Source organism: Aethalodelphis obliquidens, unplaced genomic scaffold (genome assembly GCF_003676395.1).
Source record: "Aethalodelphis obliquidens isolate GAN/ISIS:26980383/991018 unplaced genomic scaffold, ASM367639v1 scaffold27, whole genome shotgun sequence".
NCBI classification, from domain to species: Eukaryota; Metazoa; Chordata; class Mammalia; order Artiodactyla; family Delphinidae; genus Aethalodelphis; species Aethalodelphis obliquidens.
In genome coordinates this window covers 2163073-2179029 of record NW_020837971.1, presented here as the reverse complement: position 1 = coordinate 2179029, position 15957 = coordinate 2163073, and the positions used below count along the sequence as shown (strand labels likewise).

At 38.2% G+C, this 15957-nt stretch overlaps 1 protein-coding gene across 7 annotated transcripts in view; it reads left to right on the top strand.

Annotated features, from left to right (window-relative positions):
• The window catches only part of LOC113629414 (platelet glycoprotein 4), a 61796-nt gene that overhangs the window by 16012 nt on the left and 29827 nt on the right, over positions 1 to 15957 (top strand). For all 7 annotated transcript variants that reach the window (XM_027123791.1, XM_027123792.1, XM_027123788.1 and 4 more), the window contains exons 2-3: positions 13691 to 13779; positions 14261 to 14469. In XM_027123791.1, coding sequence (XP_026979592.1) covers positions 14350 to 14469 — 120 coding nt within the window. In that variant the 5' untranslated portion in view covers positions 13691 to 13779; positions 14261 to 14349. The remainder of the gene's footprint in view (positions 1 to 13690; positions 13780 to 14260; positions 14470 to 15957) is intronic.

Sequence of the window (15957 nt, the reverse complement as noted above, 5' to 3'; positions counted from 1 at the left end):
ATATTGAAAGATGTTTTTGAAATCTTTTCATGTACTTTTTCAGTCCCTGACTGTGTAGTTTTAAATTAGGAAAAGAAACAGTGCTTTTAGTATTCGTTCAAAAAATAACCAAAATAATAATTTTTAAAAATTTTCTTATGTAGAGAGTCCAGTGGTGGACTGGATTTTATGAGAGGAAAAATACATAGAAATTTTTTCATTTACCAAAATCATTATGAGACCGGAACAATAAATCCAATACAAACTCATCAGAAGTTAAGCTGGGAGGAATAACATAATTACAACTGGAGAGGTATTGGACAGAGTGTACTAAAAATTTTGGAATCTATTTTGGGAGTTATAGTTGCTACGCTTAATTTTTAAGAAAATGTTAGCAAAAAATACTTGTGGATTTTTCTTTTCTTCCTGAAGGAATGGATTCTGTAACTATTTTCTGATTTAATCCAAACGTGTTTTAATTCACTGGCCCAAGTTATGGCTGAAAGTTTCAAGGAGCATTAGTCTAACCTAGAAGCTGCCTTTTCATTTGCATAATATTCTAAATCCTGGTATACATAAGAATAAACGATTTCATCAGATTTTACTGTAACCTAAGAGTTTTGGAAATAATCATTCTTCTTTGTGTAACTTATACACATTTATTAGATTTTTTAAAAATAATACTTGGCCAATTTGCAATAACATTTTACTATTAGGTTATTGTTCAAAATAATATTCCATAATATTTCAAATAACATAACATGTGCTATGATAGGAATTTTTATTCATTACCTCATTGAATTTTATTTGACATTTTAAACCATATATGATGTATTTATACACATTTTAGAGAAAACTGAGCCACAGAAAACTATAATGTTAGACTGTGAATTGAACCTAATTATTTGAATTCAAAGCTCAGAATAATTGCAAATCTTATAGTATTCTACTGTTTACAGTAAGAGTTGGGCTGGGAAAAAAGAGATAATAGCATTTCTATCTAGGACTCAACAATCAAGAATGGCTCTAGGGCTTCCCTGGTGGCGCAGTGGTTGAGAGTCCGCCTGCCGATGCAGGGGACGCGGGTTCGTGCCACGGTTCGGGAAGATCCCACATGCCGCGGAGCGGCTGGGCCCGTGAGCCATGGCCGCTGAGCCTGCGCGTCCGGAGCCTGTGCTCCCCAACGGGAGAGGCTACAACAGTGAGAGGCCCGCATACCGCAAAAACAAACAAACAAACAAAAGAATGGCTCTAGATAATCCTATTTAAACGGACATGACTCTAAGAGAATCATTTCAAACCTATAGTAATCTCTATACTCAAGTACTCCAAAAACTACTCCAAAAAGGTTGGTTTGCTTCTAGAAGAACATTTAGTGTAATAATGAAGTCAATGTAATTATTGTTTTAATTTTCTAAGACTACCACCAAAACAAGTTTTAACTTGTTATACTTGAAAGGCATAATTTAGTAAAGTATATTATTGTTTTGTATTATAGATGTCTATAAACTTTTTTCTGTTATGTATGTTTAGCTCCATATATTCTGATAGGATGGAAATGCCCATATAAATTAAAAGGATTATGGTAACTTGAATAAGAGAAGGTGTCGGAGATCTCCTAATCTGGTTATTTAAATATTTTCCACATAGCCGTTGGGTTCTGTGGGGATGACTCAGAGCCCAAATGAGATGTGACTGGAAAGGGGAAAGGGCCACAGTTCTTGCCAACTTTGACCACAATAGCTATTCTTTTAACTATCTTTATATGTTGGGATTGTGTGTAAAATAAGTACTAGTCTAATTCCCTTCTGTTTCCACATGATGAAACACAACCAGATTTAAATGATTGACTTAACTAGTTTGATGTGAATCTGCATCTTCCTCATGGCTAGGGAATCATGGCTTTTTAAACACACCTAGATATCATATAAAGTAAGAGTGTGAACAGGAACTTAATTTGGAAAGCTAATTTTCATCATTCATATTCAACCTGTTGTTGAATTAATCACCCCCAGAACTCTAAAACTGCATTTTGTGGGCAGATACTGTATTTATTAGGTGAGGAAGACTGTGTATCAAAAGAATCACAGTGTGTGTCTAGTGGAAAACAGAGGTGTGTGATCTGGTTTCCTATTCCAAGGAAAAGTGGAAGGAAGACTTACGGAGAAAATAGGAAATTTCTAACTCACTCATGAGTTAGAAAATGTCATCCAGGTCCTGGCACTCATTTATGGTACAAGTACATACTCTTATAATCTGAAAATGTTAAAGTTTCGTAGTTCACATCCCAGGAAACTGTACCTCTGGGCCATGCCTTTTCTGAGTGGAGTTTCCCAGGAAACACAGCTCTATCTGCACATGGGAATAATTACAGATTCTCTGGGAACTTTATTTTTCTGACCTACTAATGGAGACGCTTCTTATAGCTCAGTCTCAGTTCCTGTCACCAGGTTTCCAACATAGTAGAATGGCATAAATCTCATAAGTTCATCTGGAAACATTTCGTAGATATGACAGCAAAAAAAGAAACAGCCACATGTACATATACTCATGAATTCTACAAAAGGAATAGGACTTAATGTCTGTGAACTGATAGGATACAGCTGATCTCCATATAGACTGAAGAAAGTTATGGGATTAGTGATATCTTAAAACATTTTATTTTCTCTTCCTTCTTATTGGTCTCAAAAATATGTTTTCTTCCCTGAACCTTTGATTATTTTTTGTTTTCCAAATTTAAGTACTTTAAGCAAGCAAGAAGTTATTACAGATATCAATATCTTAGTTTTTGTTTATGTTTGAGTAAAATGTGCTTTCTTTTTTTCTTTTTCTACATCTCTATTGGAGTATAATTGCTTTACAATGGTGTGTTAGTTTCCACTTTACAACAAGGTGAATCAGTTATACATATACATGTGTTCCCATATCTCTTCCCTCTTGTGTCTCCCTCCCTCCCACCCTCCGTATCCCACCCCTCGAGGTGGTCACAAAGCACCGAGCTGATCTCCCTGTGCTATGCAGCTGCTTCCCACCAGCTATCTATTCTACGTTTGGTAGTGTGTATATGTGCATGCCACTCTCTCACTTTGTCACAGCTTACCCTTCCCCCTCGCCATATCCTCAAGTCCATTCTCTAGTAGGTCTGTATCTTTATTCCTGTCTTACCCATAGGTTCTTCATGACATTGTTATTTTTTCTTAGATTCCATATATATGTGTTAGCATACGGTATTTGTCTTTCTCTTTCTGACTTACTTCACTCTGTATGACAGACTCTAGGTCCATCCACCTCAATTTCGTTTCTTTTTATGGTTGAATAATATTCCATTGTATATATATGCCACATCTTCTTTATCCATTCATCTAATGATGGACATGTAGGTTGCTTCCATCTCCAGGCTATTGTAAATAGAGCTGCAATGAACATTTTGGTACATGACTCTTTTCGAATTATGGTTTTCTCAGGGTATATGCCCAGGAGTGGATTTGCTGGGTCGTATGGTAGTTCTATTTGCAGGTTTTTAAGGAACCTCCATACTGTTCTCCATAGTGGCTGTACCAATTCACGTTCCCACCAGCAGTGCAAGAGTGTTCCCTTTTCTCCACACCCTCTCCATCATTTATTGTTTCTAGGTTTTTTGATGATGGCCATTCTGACCAGTGTGAGATGATATCTCATTGTAGTTTTGATTTGCATTTCTCTAATGATTAATGATGTGGAGCATTCTTTCATGTGTTTGTTGGCAATCTGTATATCTTCTTTGGAGAAATGTCTATGTAGGTCTTCTGCCCATTTTTGGATTGGGTTGTTTGTTGTTTTGTTATTGAGCTGCATGAGCTGCTTGTAAATTTGGAGATTAATCCTTTGTCAGTTGCTTCATTTGCAAATATTTTCTCCCATTCTGAGGGTTGTCTTTTGGTCTTGTTTATGGTTTCCTTTGCTGTGCAAAAGCTTTGAAGTTTCATTAAGTCCCATTTATTTTTGTTTTTATTTCCATTTCTCTAGGAGGTGGGTCAAAAAGGATCTTGCTGTGATTTATGTCACAGAGTGTTCTGCCTATGTTTTCCTCTAAGAGTTTGATAGTTTCTGGCCTTACATTTAGGTCTTTAATCCATTTTGAGGTTTTTTTGTGTATGGAGTTAGGGAGTGTTCTAATCTCATACTTTTACATGTACCCGTCCAGTTTTCCCAGCACCACTTATTGGAGAGGCTGTCCTTTCTCCACTGTACATTCCTGCCTCCTTTATCAAAGATAAGGTGACCATATGTGTGTGGCTTTACCATTGGGCTTTCTATCCTTCTCCATTGATCTATATTTCTGTTTTTGTGCCCGTACCATACTATCTTGATTGCAGTAGCTTTACAGTATAGTCTGAAGTCAGGGAGCCTGATACCTCCAGCTCCGTTTTTCGTTCTCAAGATTGCTTTGGCTATTCGGGGTCTTTTGTGTTTCCATACAAATTGTGAAATTTTTTGTTCCAGTTCTGTGAAAAATGCCAGTGGTAGGTTGATAGGGATTGCATTGAATCTGTAGGTTGCTTTGGGTAGTAGAGTCATTTTCACAATGTTAATTCTTCCTATCCAAGAACATGGTATATCTCTCCATCTATTTGTATCATCTTTAATTTCTTTCATCAGTGTCTTATAATTTTCTGCATATAGGTCTTTGGTCTCCTTAGTTAGGTTTATTCCTAGATATTTTATTCTTTTTGTTGCAATGGTAAATGGGAGTGTTTTCTTGGTTTCACTTTCAGATTTTTCATCATTAGTGTATAGGAATGCCAGAGATTTCTGTGCATTAATTTTGTATCCTGCAACTTTACCAAATTCATTGATTAGCTCTAGTAGTTTTCTGGTAGCATCTTTAGGATTCTCTATGTATAGTATCATGTCATCTGCAAAGAGTGACAGCTTTACTTCTTCTTTTCTGATTTGGATTCCTTTTATTTCCTTTTCTTCTCTGATGGCTGTGGCTAAAACTTCCAAACCTATGTTGAATAAGAGTGGTGAGAGTGGGCAACCTTGTTTTGTTCCTGATGTTAGTGGAAATGCTTTCAGTTTTTCACCATTGAGGACGATGTTGGCTGTAGGTTTGTCATATATGGCCTTTATTATGTTGAGGAAAGTTCCCTCTATGCCTACTTTCTGCAGGGTTTTTATCATAAATGGGTGTTGAATTTTGTCGAAAGCTTTCTCTGCATCTGTTGAGATGATCATATGGTTTTTCTCCTTCAGTTTGTTAATATGGTGTATCACGTTGTTCAGTTTGCGTATATTGAAGAATCCTTGCATTCCTGGAATAAACCCAACTTGATCATGGTGTATGATCCTTATAATGTGCTGTTGGATTATGTTTGCTAGTATTTTGTTGAGGATTTTTGCATCTATGTTCATCAGTGATAGTGGCCTGTAGTTTTCTTTCTTTGTGACATCCTTGTCTGGTTTTGGTATCGGGGTGACTGTGGCCTCGTAGAATGAGTTTGGGAGTGTTCCTCCCTCTGTTATATTTTGGAAGAGTTTGAGAAGGATAGGTGTTAGCTCTTCTCTAAATGTTTGATAGAATTCACCTGTGAAGCCATCTGGTCCTGGGCTTTTGTTTGTTGTAAAATTTTCAATCACAGTCTCAATTTCAGTGCTTGTGATTGGTCTGTTCATATTTTCTATTTCTTCCTGATTCACTCTTGGCAGGTTGTGCATTTCTAAGAATTTGTCCACTTCTTCCAGGTTGTCCATTTTATTGGCATAGAGTTGCTTGTAGTAATCTCTCATGATCTTTTGTATTTCTGCAGTGTCAGTTGTTACTTCTCCTTTTTCATTTCTAATTCTATTGATCTGAGTCTTCTCCCTTTTTTTCTTGATGAGTCTGGCTAATGGTTTATCCATTTTGTTTATCTTCTCCAGGAACCAGCTTTTACTCTTATAGTTCTTTGCTGTCATTTCCTTCATTTCTTATTCATTTATTTCTGATCTGATCGTTATGATTTCTTTCCTTCTGCTAACTTTGGGGTTTTTTTGTTCTTCTTTCTCTAATTGCTTTAGGTGCAAGGTTAGGTTGTTTATTCGAGATGTTTCTTGTTTCTTAAGGTAGGATTTTATTGCTATAAACTTCCCTCTTAGAACTGCTTTTGCTGCATCCCATAGGTTTTGGGTCGTCGTGTCTCCATTGTCATTTGTTTCTAGGTACTTTTTGACTTCCTCTTTGATTTCTTCAGTGATCTCTTGGTTATTAAGTAGTCTATTGTTTAGCCTCCATGTGTTTGTATTTTTTACAGATCTTTTCCTGTAATTGATATCTAGTCTCATAGCGTTGTGCTCGGAAAAGATACTTGATACAATTTCAATTTTCTTAAATTTACCAAGGCTTGATTTGTGACCCAAGATATGATCTATCCTGGAGAATGTTCCATGAGCACCTGAGAAAAATGTGTATTCTGTTGTTTTTGGATGGAATGTCCTATAAATATCAATTAAGTCCATCTTCTTTAATGTATCATTTAAAGCTTGTGTTTCCTTATTTATTTTCATTTTGGATGATCTGTCCATTGGTGAAAGTGGGGTGTTAAAGTCCCCTACTATGAATGTGTTACTGTCAATTTCCCCTTTTATGGTTGTTAGTATTTACCTTATGTATTGAGGTGCTCCTATGTTGGGTGCATAAATATTTACAATTGTTATATCTTCTTCTTGGATCAATCCCTTGATCACATGTAGTGTCCTTCTTTGTCTCTTGTAATAGTCTATATTTTAAAGTCTATTGTGTCTGATATGAGAATTGCGACTCCAGCTTTCTTTTGGTTTCCATTTGCATGGAATATCTTTTTCCATCCCCTCACTTTCAGTCTGTATGTGTCCCTAGGTCTGAAGTGGGTCTCTTGTCGACAGCATATATATGTGTCTTGTTTTTGTATCCATTCAGCCAATCTGTGTCTTTTGGTGGGAGCATTTAATCCATCTACATTTAAGGTAATTATCGATATGTATGTTCCTATTCCCATTTTCTTAATTGTTTTGGGTTCATTATTGTAGGTCTTTTCCTTCTCTTGTGTTTTTTGCCTAGAGAAGTTCCTTTAGCATTTGATGTAAGGCTGGTTTGGTGGTGCTGAACTCTCTCAGCTTTAGCTTGTCTGTAAAGGTTTTAATTTCTCCATCAAATCCGAATGAGATCCTTGCTGTGTAGAGTAATCTTGGTTGCAGGTTTTTCTCCTTCATCACTTTAAATATGTCCTGCCAGTCCCTTCTGGCTTGCAGAGTTTCTGCTGAAAGATCAGATGTTAACCTTATGGGGATTCCCTTGTGTGTTATTTGTTGTTTTTCACTTGCTGCTTTTAATATGTTTTCTTTATATTTAATTTTTGACAGTTTGATTAATATGTGTTTTGCCATGTTTCTCCTTGGATTTATCCTGTATGGGACTCTCTGTGCTTCCTGGACTTGATTAACTATTTCCTTTCCCATATTAGGTACGTTTTCAACTATAATCTCTTCAAATATTTTCTCAGTCCCTTTCTTTTTCTCTTCTTCTTCTGGGACCCCTATACTTCGAATGTTGGTGCATTTAATGTTGTCCCAGAGGTCTCTGAGACCGTCCTCAGTTCTTTTCATTCTTTTTTCTTTATTCTGATCTGCAGTAGTTATTTCCACTATTTATTCTTCCAGGTCACTTATCCGTTCTTCTGCCTCAGTTATTCTGCTATTGATCCCATCTAGAGTATTTTTAATTTCATTTATTGTGTTGTTCATCGTTGCTTGTTTCCTCTTTAGTTCTTCTAGGTCCTTGCTAAATGTTTCTTGCATTTTCTCTATTCTATTTCCAAGATTTTGGATCTACTTTACTATCATTATTCTGAATTCTTTTTCAGGTAGACTGCCTATTTCCTCTTCATTTGTTAGGTCTGGTGGGTTTTTGCCTTGCTCCTTCAACTGCTGTGTGTTTTTCTGTCTTCTCATTTTGCTTATCTTACTGTGTTTGGGGGTCTCCTTTTTGCAGGCTGCAGGTTCGTAGTTCCTGTTGTTTTTGGTGTCTGTCCCCAGTGGCTATGGTTGGTTCAGTGGGTTGTGTAGGCTTCCTGGTGGAGGGGACTAGTGCCTGTGTTCTGGTGGATGAGGCTGGATCTTGTCTTTCTGGTGGGCAGGTCCACGTCTGGTGGTGTGTTTTGGGGTGTCTGTGGCCTTATTATGATTTTAGGCAGCCTCTCTGCTAATGGGTGGGGTTGTGTTCCTGTTTTGCTAGTTGTTTGGAATAGGGTTTCCAGCACTGTAGCTTGCTGGTCATTAAGTGAAGTTGGGTGTTGGTGTTGAGATGGAGATCTCTGGGAAATTTTCGCCATTTGATATTATGTGGAGCTGGGGGGTCTCTTGTGGACCAGTGTCCTGAAGTTGGCTCTCCCACCTCAGAGGCACAGCACTGACTCCTGGCTGCAGCGCCAAGAACCTTTCATCCACACGGCTCAGAATAAAAGGGAAAAAAAGTAGAAAGAAAGAAGAGAAAATAAAATAATGTAAGATAAAATAAAATAAAGTTATAAAAATAAAAAATAATTATTAAGAAAAAAAATTTTTTTAAGTTAAAAAAAAAGGGACGGACAGAACACTAGGACAAAAGGTGAAAGCAATGCTGTACAGGCAAAATCTCACAGAGAAGCATACACATAGACACTCACAAAAAGAGGAAAAGGGGAAAAAATCATAAATCGTGCTCTCAAAGTCCACCTCCTCAATTTGGGATGAATCGTTGTCTATTCATGTATTCCACAGATGCAGGGTACATCAAGTTGATTGTGGAGATTTAATCCGCTGCTCCTGAGGCTGCTGGGAGAGATTTCCCTTTCTCTTCTTTGTTCTCTCAGCTCCCGGGGCTCAGCTTTGGATCTGGACCCGCCTCTGCATGTAGGTCGCCGGAGGGCGTGTGTTCTTTGCTCAGACAGGACGGGGTTAAAGGAGCCGCTGATTCGGGGGCTCTGGCTCACTCAGGCTGGGGGGAGGGAGGGGTATGGATGCGGGGCGAGCCTGTGGTGGCAGAGGCCGGTGTGACGTTGCACCAGCCTGAGGCGCGCCATGCATTCTCCCGGGGAAGTTGTCCCTGGCATTGGGACCCTGGCAGTGGCGGGCGGCACAGGCTCCCCGGAAGGGGGGTGTGGATAGTGACCTGTGCTCGCACACAGGCTTCTTGGTGGCGGCAGCAGCAGCCTTAGCGTCTCATGCCCGTCTCTGGGGTCCGCGCTGTTAGCCGCGGCTTGCGCCCGTCTCTGGAGCTCCTTTAAGCAGCGCTCTTAATCCCCTCTCCTCTTGCACCCGGAAACAAAGAGGGAAGGAAAAGTCTCTTGCCTCTTCGGCAGCTCCAGGCCTTTTCCCGGACTCCCTCCCGGCTAGCCGTGGTGCACTAACCCCCTGCAGGCTGTGTTCACACCGCCAGTCCTCTCCTCAATGTCTTATTATGAAGAAGAAATAACAGTAAAGAATAAAACTTAATCTAATATTAGCAAGTAAAATAAATTTTATTATGTAAGAAGCTGTACTACTGAGAAAACCATGTGTGCAAAACACAAATTTTATGTGCTCTAAATGGCTACATGTGAGAGGAGAGTGGGGAATAACTACACTTTTTTTATGAAGCTCTTGAATAGAATGTCCTGAGTAACCTGAACTTTTATGTATTCAATTCATGTCCTACTTAATTTGTTAGTCCCTCCTTTGCTTCAGGTGAATAAAACTACAGTTGACCCTTGAACAGAACAGGTTTGAACTTTGTGGGTCCACTTTGACACAGGATTTTTTCAGTAGATACTACAGTACTACCTGATCCACAGTGTGTAGTTGGTTGGATCCACAGATGCAGAACTACAGATAAGGAGGGCTGACTGTATAGTTATATGTGGATTTTCCACTGCCCGCAGGGTCCATAACCCCTCTGCGTTGTTCAAGGGTCACCTTGTATTTGTAATTTTGTAGTATGAAGCATAAGGTTAAAGTATAATTATAATAGCAATACTTAACTTATGGTGACAGGGCACTGAAGCATAATAAATGAACGCAAGTAAGTAGTTCCCCCATATTCACGGGTGTGGAGGATACCTTCTAAGACCCTCATTGGGTGCCTGAACCCAGAGATAGCACCAAACCCTAAGTAGTCCCCCTGTAGCCAAGATTTTGCTTTCTACAGGTTCAGTTACCTTCACCTGACCACTTTTGACCATGGGTAAGTGAAACTGTGGAAAGCAAAGCCATTGATAAAGGAGGACTACACTACACATGTGAAATATCTTGCCTATTCTTAGAGAGAAAAAAAAAAAAGGAAACTTACATCAAGGTAACAAAAGTATGTCGGCCAATAGAAAATGTGAAAAATTAGATAAACTCAATCTTTTTCTGTTGAAAATATCAGTACACATATGCAGGAATGTTAGAGTAACTCTTGTATTTTTGCTTATGCATCATCCAGACAGTGTCAGACTAGGAACTGTCTAACCATGCAATTCAACCCAAAAAATTATTGACACTTTTGTTTTCTGATGAACTTGACTCAACAGCAGTGGGCTGTGTATACTATCTCACTTCAGTTTTAAATTCAAAGCAGACAGAGCCTAGGCAGTACCCAGGTCTGCCCATGACTTCACATCTCTGGGCTCAGGGTCCTTGGAAGTCATAATAATGAGTTTTCATGTTTAGAGAGGCATTGAATAACCTGTTGCCCCCTGGGTCGTCCAGTGGACTTTCTTGAGACTCTTTGCCCCTTGCAGAAACTCTTTCCTGTAGTCCGTGGGGCTGCTTGAATAAAGGAGAATGATTCTGGGAAAGGTCAGGTAGATTCTTAACTAGGTGATGGCATAGATCTGGAAAGGGGCAAATAATACACACCTCTGTCCATCTCAGAAACCTTAGAATTGTAATGTTTAACTCATTTTATATTCCATCTGTCAGAATTGCAAATAACATTAATATTGAATAATTTTTCGTGGTGTTTATATAGAAAATACAATATCTTTCGGAAAGAGATGATTTTATCTTTGAGTTGTATTTTTTAATAGATTCATGATGTTATAGAAACAAAACTAGAATTTGACTCTCGGGATTTCGTGTCCCAATTTTTTAACGAATTGCAGTCCATTTGTTTCTACAGAGATTCTCCTCAAGTTTCCTAAACATGGGATAGGATAGTGTTAGTTGGGAGTGGGGAGACCAAGTTGGGAATCAGGGTCTTGGAGTTCCCACCACTGCTGCCACTGCTGTAATCAAAGTCACTCTGCCTGGTCTTCCATGTAAGAATTTGAGTGAAGAACCAGTTCAGCTGCCTAAATTAAAAACTGGGGATCTCATCTTAGCATCTTATTTTACACATGAGGAAACTGAGGAATAGAGCTATTAAGTGACTTGCCCAAGGTCAGCTGGCAAGAGAGTAGCCCATCACGCTTCAGTTTATTCTCCAGTCTCTCAGTTACAGCAGGCTCGATCCCTGTATTTTGATGACTACCTTAAGTATAACTTGCAGATTTTGAACTGGGGAATGGTCTATGAAATGGGCATTCAGTAAAATATTACTTGATAAGCTCCCCTGAATATGATCACTTGTATACAATACAGAACACCTGGGTGACATTCTCTACTCAGCAATTACAATGATCGTTTAAAAGATGATGTTTCAGGGCTTCCCTGGTGGCGCAGTGGTTGAGAGTCTGCCTGCCGATGCAGGGGACACGGGTTCGTGCCCCGGTCCGGGAAGATCCCACATGCCGCGGAGCGGCTGGGCCCGTGAGCCATGGCCGCTGAGCCTGCGCATCCGGAGCCTGTGCTCCGCAACGGGAGAGGACACAACAGTGAGAGGCCCGCGTACTGCAAAAATAAAAAAACAAAAACAAAAAGGATGATGCTTCACAAAAATTTTAAGGTGCTGTACAATTATCCTTTGCAAAGGAGATTCTACTTGTGAATATCTAGTCATTATTATCAGATTTAAATAATTTGTTCCATTGCATTATGACAATCCTGGCCAAAGCCATAGGAGGTAGCGTATATTCTTCCCCCTCCACCCCCAAGCAATTAATAAAAAGCCGACTCTACTTGCTCAGGGACACATAAAATTCCACAGGAAAAATAAATCACTTGTTTAGGTTTGTGTATTTTGTTTACATTGGAAAAAAACATGTGACACTCATGACTATTCAAGCTTCTTAGCCATGAGGACCTCAGTGTGAATCAGTTTGCTCATCCTGATTTACAGTGGAAGTATCCTAGCTATAAGGCATTGGTAAAGGGAAATCCTAAAGGATGAAAAATAAATAAATTGCCATGAAAAAATTTTATAACATCTTTTTCCATTTTGGGGAAAAGTCTTATTTTCTTAACATTAGTCTTAACACTATTTTCTTAGCTATGCAATTAATATTTTAAAAAAACTAAATGTTTCCTCAAGTGGAAAGAACTACTAATAAAATCATCAGAGTGGTACTTCAACCACAACAAAGCTATGGAGGGAAAATCTGAGACCATAACAAAATATAATTATTATTCTACTTACAAGGTTGAGAAAAATATTATGTGTGCCTCTTTTTTGTCTGTAGCCTCCATTCTGTCGGCATTTTTGTTTTCCTTGGCCAGGGGCATTTTGAAGTAGGGAATATTTGTTTATAAGCTACAAAGCACATTCTGTTTATTGATGTCAGGTCAACCCCATTATAAAAAATGCGATTGCAACCAAAATAGCTCAAATGAGTATGTTTTCAATATTTGAATAATAAAGTCTTATTAACCTTGTTACAATAGGATCTACTTATTCCACTAAGAGTTTTCTTCCAAAGATAAGACTGACTAAGTGAAATACATATTGACACAATCTAGTTGCTTTTAACAGAACTGGCATGAGTCAGTTGCCCATGACAAAATGAACAATATTGCCCTTGAATATGTTAAAAAAATATATATGTGAGACCAGCAAGAAAGCAATGACTATCACAGAAACTAGACATCCTCTACATATTTTCTTTAAAGTCTTTTCACCTTTAGACTACCTAAAAATCAGTTATTAAAAAAAGAAATTGACTAAATTTTGTTTCTTTTTATGGCTGAGTAATATTCCATTGTATATATGTGCCACATCTTCTTTATCCATTCATCTGTCGATGGACATACATATGGAATCTAAGGAAAAAAAAAAAGGTCATGAAGAACCTAGGGGCAAGACGGGAATAAAGACACAGACCTACTAGAGCATGGACTTCCTTGAGGATATGGGGAGGGGGAGGGGGAGGTTGTGACGAGGTGAGAGAGTGGCATGGACATATATACACTACCAAGCGTAAAGTGGATAGCTAGTGGGAAGCAGCCGCATAAAACAGGGAGATCAGCTCGGTGCTTTGTGACCACCTAGAGGGGTGGGATAGGGAGGGTGGGAGGGAGGAAGATGCAGGAGGGAAGAGATATGGGAACGTGTATATGTATAACTGATTCACTTTGTTATAAAGCAGAAACTAACACACCATTGTAAAGCAATTATGTTCCAATAAAGATGTTAAAAAAAAAAGAAATGAAGTACTCTTCTTTAAAATATTTCAATGTTTTCAACACCGTGTATAAGAAAGAATGCAGGCATGAACTCAATATTGATGAAAGTGGAATTTTCTTTTAATAATTATAATTTTGATGTTATTAGGGAGTAGTCTAGTGCTAATTTTCTGGCAATGTATTTTCCCAATTTACTCATGCTTTTTTGTTTTAACAGATAGCTTACAATTGATTACAAGAATTGATTCCTCTGAGACTCATCAGATCATTTCCTGTAAAATCCGTATCTCTCTATTTGTGAAAAAGGTAAAGAAAACATCTGTCACCAAACTTGCTTAGCATTTAGATGTGATAGACATCAGTCCACCCACATTCAGTTTGCAGGAGAACTCCAGTTAGGGTGCAGATGGTTGTGTTGGGGTGGAGAAGCCAGATAGAGGGTGAAGATGCCCGTAAGTGTCCCAGGCTGATGCAAGGTAAGCAGAGGGCAAGAGTACAGTAAGCATATTCTCCTTAGATAAGATTTCAGAATGTTAATCATCCATAGAAAGAAAATTTTAAAGAGAACTTTGAAGAACTGCTCTATGTGACATTATTTATTACTTCTACCACTGGTAGGTAGGTCAAATCAAGAAAGGACAAGACCTAGAAAGTTTTATTTTTTTTAAAAAAAAAGCATCTGTTTATAACTGGCAGAATGATCTGTTTCAGTTGCGTGTTTTCCTTGTACTTTGATCTTTTTGTTTGCTACTTATGCTTCTGTTTTATGATCTCCTTCTAATGATAGAACCAGACCTCTTGGAAACCACCTTCATCAGACCTGGGAGTTTGAAGGAAGCAGGTGCTGAACCTTAGTTTTTTCCCAGAACAAGAAAAATGGGCTGTGATCGAAACTGTGGGCTCATCGCTGGTGCTGTCATTGGTGCAGCCCTGGCTGTGTTTGGAGGTATTCTAATGCCAGTTGGAGACATGCTTATTGAGAAGACAATTAAAAAGGTACAAGTAATTTCAAGAATATTTCTTGCTGTCCTGATTCATTCTATCTTCCATCCCTTTTTGGCTTAGGGTGGCTGTTTGATATTTCATTGTAACTGGCAATAATGTGTCTCCAACACAAACGTGATTGTGAACTACTGAAACTACGTGATAGAGAAGTGGTCACAGTATGATGTATATTCTACCATTCATATTCTATATGAATGCACTGTCATCTTAGGTCTAAATATTTAATTTCTGATAAAAAACTATTATAGGTATGCAGGTAAGTAGAAATAATTACATTTAATTATGTCAATAGAGTATGCTGATAAGCTTTTGAATGAGAAATGAGTGTTATTTTGTGAGGGTACATTTATAAAATAGGTGCAGTTTGATTAATGTTGAGAAAAGTAAAATCATATTTAATATATATATAACTTAAACAAAATTGTGTTTAATATTGATGTAGGAATATTTGGTAAAACTGGTAAAAATTATTTCTGTTTGGTAAACTGCTCTATATGATATGTGTAATAATATATGATTGTCTTATGAACATTTCTTATTGATGAAGTTTGATAATTGACTTTTAGAAGATACTTCCAGAAATGTAATTTAGAACATATCCTAGTATATATGTAACAAGTTGACTATAGTTTTAACAAAACTAAAAGTGACTAAAATATATTTAGTCACCTATGTGTTAAGTCACTAAAAATAAAGTGACTTAATATATAGGCTTTGTACAACAAACTAGAATTTATCTCCCACCCTAGTTCCTTCTAATTCACTTTCATACTCACCAACTTTAATTGATAAAGAGAAGGAAGACTAGAATAAAGGAAAGTAGATCTGCTGAAGTCCTAAATCAGGGATGGCAAATTCAAATGGCTTCAGGGGTTTGGAGACAAGGTTTAAAAAAAAAAAAAAAATGGGGAACTACCAAGAACAAGGTAAAAACAAGACAAGGACTATTGTGAATTTAAAAGTGTGTGCTCTGCCCAAAGGCATGTATGTTCATTTTTAAAATACAATGCTACACTGCTTTTACACAAAGAGAAGATGGAGACAGTGAAGCAAAACCATGAAAAAGTGTGTGAAGCTAGTTGATGAGCAATTAGCATGCAACATTTGTGGATATTTTGTTGGTTCCTCTGATTGTGTAAAAAAAAATCTGTTGTACATATGTTTGGAAGTATATACCCTTTTTGTAAAATCTTACAAGGTGAAGCAGGTTAGGCTTTTTTTTTTACCATTGATGAAAAATGAAGTACATATGTGAAAGAAAAAAAAAAGATGAAATTTTGATATTCTTATTAAAAGGTTTGGGGCTTCCCTGGTGGCGCAGTGGTTGAGAGTCCGCCTGCCAATGCAGGGGACACGGGTTCGTGCCCCAGTCCGGGAAGATCCCACATGCTGCGGAGCGGCTGCGCCCGTGAGCCATGGCCGCTGAGCCTGCGCGTCCGGAGCCCGTGCTCCACAACGGGAGAGGCCACAACAGTGAGA